The sequence below is a fragment of the Kryptolebias marmoratus genome, linkage group LG6 (assembly GCF_001649575.2).
Source record: "Kryptolebias marmoratus isolate JLee-2015 linkage group LG6, ASM164957v2, whole genome shotgun sequence".
Taxonomy (NCBI): Eukaryota; Metazoa; Chordata; class Actinopteri; order Cyprinodontiformes; family Rivulidae; genus Kryptolebias; species Kryptolebias marmoratus.
In genome coordinates, this window is record NC_051435.1 from 12,951,891 (window position 1) to 12,957,466 (window position 5,576).

Sequence of the window (5,576 nt, forward strand, 5' to 3'; positions counted from 1 at the left end):
TGCATTTATTTATACGTTCAGTGTGACTCATTTGAAGTGATGCTGAAGTCACTATTGTCTCCGTCCTGTCATTATGTTGCCTTGCACTTAAGCATATTTTCTGTGTATTGTGGCGCCGGTAAAGACACCTCATTAGACTGAATGGCTTCTAATTTGAATGCATTCATCTTTAAATAGTAATCAATTGAATCACTTGCAGCTCTAAACTGTTTGTCATTAGCACTTTATCAAAGGTTCAGTCAAGATAAGATTTTGCGGGCTAATGACCCGTGATGGTGACAGATTGGGTTTTAATGTGCTTCAAATTCTGCCTTCTATGTTTGACCAAAGGATGCATTCAAAAATTATTCAAATTTAACAGTTGCAACTGGAATTTATTTTAAATAGAGTATAATAAAAGTACGTGAAACAATGAGGCAAAATAGCTGGAAACGTGCTGTAATTAAAAGCTGGTTATTATCCTCCATCCTTACATATTTAAAATCATCCTTTCAAATCCATTCCCTCCGAATTGTTGAGATATTTTAGTCCAGATCTGTGCTCTTATCTGACTAAACCCTTAATCTGAAAATCAGCTGTAAAAGCAGAGGTGCTCTTCACAAAAATGTGGTGCGTAATGGGGACCGTCGAGCAGCTGTGAAGGTTTTTTGGGCTCGGCCTGCGCGGGAGAGGAGTGAGCAGCCACGGGTGGCGAGTCTGAGCTGTGATCAGACGGGCAGAAGAAGACCACATCAGGTACACAATCAGGACCCCTCCCTCTTCCTCTCCTCCCCTGGTAATGAGCAAACTTTCATGTGGCGGTAAATACTCCCCACTTTGTTGGGTTTTGAAGTGCACAAAACACAAGATATTGTTGTTTACCCTCTCCTTTTTTCCTCGTCAAAGAAGAGCCATCTGATAGCAAGAGGTCAACTCGTGTTCCCTTGAAATCAATTTATTTCAAGTCTTGATTCCCCCTCCCTCCTCCTCCTCCTCTTCCTCTTATGGGAGAAGAACAGCTTGAGAAGGATGAGGAGGGAAGCAAACATCCCACGTTACTCTGTACAGATGAGGGCCCCTTTTTCATTGCAAACTGGGATTATCCTGGGATCCTCATCAACTTTCTCTATAATTTACCGTGCTTTCTCCCAGACTTAGTGGAGTGTTGAGTTGAATAAAGTGTTCGGCACTATCATGGAGATGCTCGCACCTCCAGGGGCTCCTTTCTCAGAGTGATGGCTTTAGCACTTTTAGTGGTGAACTGTGTGCGATCTCTCTCCCCGGGTAGGGAAAATGTCCCCATGGGCTTGTTGTTGCTGCTGCTGTCTGCCTTCTATTTGCATGATATTTTTCTTTTCAGCCTTATCATCAGTAGTGTGCTGTGAGGAGGAGGAGGAGGAGGAGGAGGAGGAGGGAGTGGAGTGCTGGCTCCGTCTCAGAGGTTGGACCCAAGCTTCTTTATCAGCAGGTAATTCTCCCACTCTCACTAACTCATGTTGAATTATTTAAGTGTTATTTCGAGGACTCAGGCATGTGTAAAAAAGAGGAGAAAACACAGACTGGAGTGCTTGTTTGATTCTTTTTTTAAAATCAGATTTCAATTAACTTAAAAAAATGAATAAATTAATGTTTTCTGAGTCAGGTGTTTCGTAGAATAGATATTAATGTTTCGATAAAAATGTGTTGGGTGGTTGCATCTCTTAATGCAGGCTGATTTGGGGCCCAGGTGGATATAAAATAGGGCCCATATTTAAAGGTGAAATTAAAGAAGGGCTTTTAAATTTATTCTAATCGGAAAATAAAATAAAAGATTATTTTACAAAGTAAAAAAGAGAGAGACAGAGAGAGAGAAAGGAGGCAGCAGAAGAAGAAGGGGCCCAGTGAGCGCATGCACGCGCGCAGCGCTCCAAGGTCCACACCTTTCCAAGTTCCGATAAGAACTTTCACCCCTAAACACGCCGCCGTGGAGCAACCTGTGTCTCTCCGCACGCGTGTCCGCGTGCTTGTGCGGAGTGAGCCGGGGTGCGCCTCGTCGCCGGGGATGTTATCTCGAGCTGAACGTGAGAGCCGAACAGAAAGGTGCGCTCGGTGCTGAGAGACGGACGCGCCACTCGGCTCAGGTCAGTCTTTCATCTGCTCCGATCAAATCGTCACTTTTTTTTTTTTTTTACTTTCTAGACCAAAAAACAAAACAAAAAGTGATTGATCTCGTGAGCCTTTTCTGCGCTCCGATAAATCCACCTTAATCCTTGGTAACAAATTGTTTTTTAAGCAAAACTATCTCAAGAAGAAGTTAAGGCGAGAAAAGTGCGCACTTTGCGGGTATTTAGACTCATTTATCAACTTTTTTCCCTTTCATAAATCGCAATAATAATAATAATAATAATAATAATAATAATAATAATAATAATAAGGACAGGATTAAAGTGAACTGAATTTGACTTTAATTTGTATCCTAATTTAAACGCTCTGAACCTGCAGCCAAAACCCGTCATTTATAATACTCCTCAATGCCGCTTATTTATTTCATTTATTCTGCGCATATATAATAATAACAATATTATTATTAATAACAATATGCAGCAGGGGCGAAAAGTGCCAGAACAAGCCACTTAAACCTACAATTTACTCAACAGGTCCTGCAGATATTACTGTAATTGCCGAGTTGAATATTGGACAACCTAATTTCAGTTGTCGATTCGCTGCCCTTGGGAGGCTTCTTTGAAGTGAACGTGAAAGGAGGAGGAGGAGTGGAGAGGGGTGATTTCAAGAAAGTAATTAATTTCACCCAGCACGATTAGAAACACTTCAGACCTCCTCAAACATTTGCTTATTTACCAAGAAAGGGGGGAAAAAGGGAGGACAATATCAGGATGAATGAAAGAACGCCTTCTTTCTCAGTGTTTGTCGCCTTGTGCGCACTACTTTTTTTTTGTCCAGTGATGTGTGTGTGTGTGTGTGTGTGTGTGGGCAGGCATGAGACCTGAAAGGTGAGAAAGTGGATTATTAGTCTAATAAACAAAGGGAACTGAGAAGAAAAGATGACAAAGCGTAGATTCATAAATATATATAATAAGAAAGAACAGCGCCTGCTTTTTATCTGATAAAAGTTGACTGAATTTCTGTAAAACCACTGTCTGCAGCCACTTTCTCTCAAACCCATAAAGAAGCATTACACAAAGTCTCACACAGGCTGCCATCCTCAGGTGTTTCAAATGTCTAAATGACTTTTCATAAATAAAACACATCCATGTTTTTGGTAACATGGTTGCACTTTATTAAGTAACCCAAATGAGCTATGACATCACAGGAGGACTGAAAAAATATATTTATTTTTTTCTTTTTTTTTTTAGAAATGAAGATATTATCAAATGCGTTTACTTTTCAAACTCTTGGTGGAAATTAAAAAAGAAGAAAAAGAATAAATCAAAAGACCGCTGCGCTGGTTGGCCTCAGTGCGCATGCGTCAGCGACACTTTCACTACCTGCCACACAATCCGGTATTTCACATGGGGCGCGCGGGAGTTGTCATCCACTTGTGTGTTGCTGCTGCTCGGTGTAAGGTTGACAGTCTCAGGCGACAGGAGGAGAACAAGACTGAGGTTTTTTTCTTTCTTTCTTTCTTCTTCTTCTGTTTTCTTCTCCTAAAGGCGTTTCACTCCTGGATGCTACAATGACGCTGAAAAGATTTGCGCACTCATAAGGACGCGGCCACTTGAACATTTCAGAGGAAAGAAAATCATCTAAGGGATGAAGAACTGAAGTCTGAAGTAAGTGATGGAAGCTACCAGCTGTGGAGCTTTTGATTAAATGTTTATAAAAGTTGCAGTTCTGGAGCATTTTTGGAAATGTGTTTATAGTTTGAATGATTTTTTTTAAAAAAAATGTGATATTTTCTCTCGCAGAGAGTTTGCCCCCCCAGCATGTCTAAACCAATGGATCACGTTAAACGTCCGATGAACGCCTTCATGGTTTGGTCCAGAGCCCAGCGCAGGAAAATGGCTCAGGAGAACCCCAAGATGCACAACTCGGAGATCAGCAAGAGGCTGGGAGCGGAGTGGAAACTTCTCACCGAGTCGGAGAAGAGGCCGTTCATCGACGAGGCCAAGCGGCTCAGAGCCATGCACATGAAGGAGCACCCCGACTACAAATACAGACCGAGGCGGAAGCCCAAGACCCTGATGAAGAAAGATAAGTTTTCCTTCCCGGTGCCCTACAACCTCGGGGAGCACGACGCGCTGAAGATTAACGGACTCACCGGCGGAGCGCTTTCCGACTCGGTCATTGGGAACCCGGACAAGGCGGCGGCCGCGGCGGCCGCGGCGGCCCGGGTCTTCTTCAACCCGTCCATGTCCACGAACCCCTATTCGTTTTTTGACCTGGGCTCCAAGATGACCGAGCTCTCCCCTCCTTCGTTTCCCTACACGTCTCCTTTGGGCTACCCGCCCGGGGGCGCGTTCTCCGGGACGGGCGGCGTGGGCGCCGGGACGCACACCCACTCCCACCCGTCCCCGGGCAACCCGGGCTACATGATCCCGTGTAACTGTTCGGCGTGGCCCTCAGCGGGACTCCAGCCGCCCCTGGCGTACATCCTGCTCCCGGGGATGGGGAAACCCCAGCTTGAACCGTACCCCGCGTACGCCGCGGCGTTATGATAGGCCCACTCTGGACGCTCGGTGTGAAAAAGAGAAAACGAGTTATCCATGCAAGAGTTTTTATAATTATGCATGCACAAACTTGTAACATGTGATGAAGTGCTCGTCGTCTCAGATATCACATGTGTATGTACATTGATTAATGCCTTTATCTTTAAGGTAATGCTTATTTAGAGAACTCTCTAATCTATTATTGCAACCTGCAGGACTGAACATGGCGGACACAGATTTTTAGGGATGGATATCAGAACAGTTTGTCCTGTTTTTTTTTTTTTTTTTTTTTTTTTACTTTTATTTTTTTATTTTTGAAAAGGTGGTCAGTTTTTATCTTTTCCCACCTGCTTGTCAAACCTGTTGGAATCAGTGCCCCCCCCTCCTCCTCCTCATCAGGACCACCACGTTTTCTCTCAGATAAATCGCTGTAATGGACTGTAAATGTGTACAGATAAAAATGACTTTAGTTCTTTTTGCCTGTTGTAGGCTTAGTGTTTGAGATATGGGGCCCATGCAGGAACCTATATTTCCCTAGAAACCACCAGTGTACCTATATTTTCTTTTTTTTTTATAGATGTCTGTAATATTTATTGTTTAGTGGAATCTATGGTGACCCAAGACGATTAAAAAAAAAGAAAGGACAAACTATTTGCACATGAATCTTAAAGGATGTAATTTATTCTCAAGGTGTTACTCGATTCGAGCTTGAAACCGTTTTGAATATGAAAAAAAAAGAAGTTTATTCAGTGGGTTTATAATCTTCCTCATGGCCCCCTCCTCTCCTCCCACTCTTCGTATCATGTGCAGCAAGATAAGAAAAAAAAGAGACATTTTTAACTAACTCTTAATGAATTTGTAATGTTTTGTGTTTTCTTTTAACCTCCGTTATGTACTTCAAACTACTGTTCACTTGTTAAGCCAAAAAAAAGCAAAAAAAAAAAAAAAAAG

The 5,576-nt window shown here is 42.8% G+C and overlaps 1 protein-coding gene across 3 annotated transcripts; it reads left to right on the forward strand.

The window, feature by feature from the left end:
• Positions 1–1,361: 1,361 nt before the first annotated feature.
• sox21b (SRY-box transcription factor 21b) lies at positions 1,362–5,575 on the forward strand. 3 transcript variants are annotated; one of them, XM_017422632.3, is made up of 3 exons: positions 1,362–1,447; positions 3,630–3,749; positions 3,885–5,575. In XM_017422632.3, exon 3 carries the CDS (start codon positions 3,903–3,905, stop codon positions 4,632–4,634), a length of 732 nt encoding a protein of 243 aa, XP_017278121.1. In that variant the 5' UTR covers positions 1,362–1,447; positions 3,630–3,749; positions 3,885–3,902; the 3' UTR covers positions 4,635–5,575. The 3 variants fall into 3 exon arrangements, with proteins under 3 accessions (XP_017278121.1, XP_017278122.1, XP_017278120.1); XM_017422633.3 differs by lacking the exon at positions 1,362–1,447 and adding an exon at positions 2,019–2,099; XM_017422631.3 differs by lacking the exon at positions 1,362–1,447 and having other exon boundaries at positions 3,403–3,749.
• The last annotated feature ends 1 nt before the right edge of the window (position 5,576 follows it).

Bases quoted from the DNA above. Each gene is read 5' to 3' on its own strand.
- sox21b (XM_017422632.3), top strand. From the start codon at position 3,903: ATGTCTAAACCAATGGATCACGTTAAACGTCCGATGAACGCCTTCATG.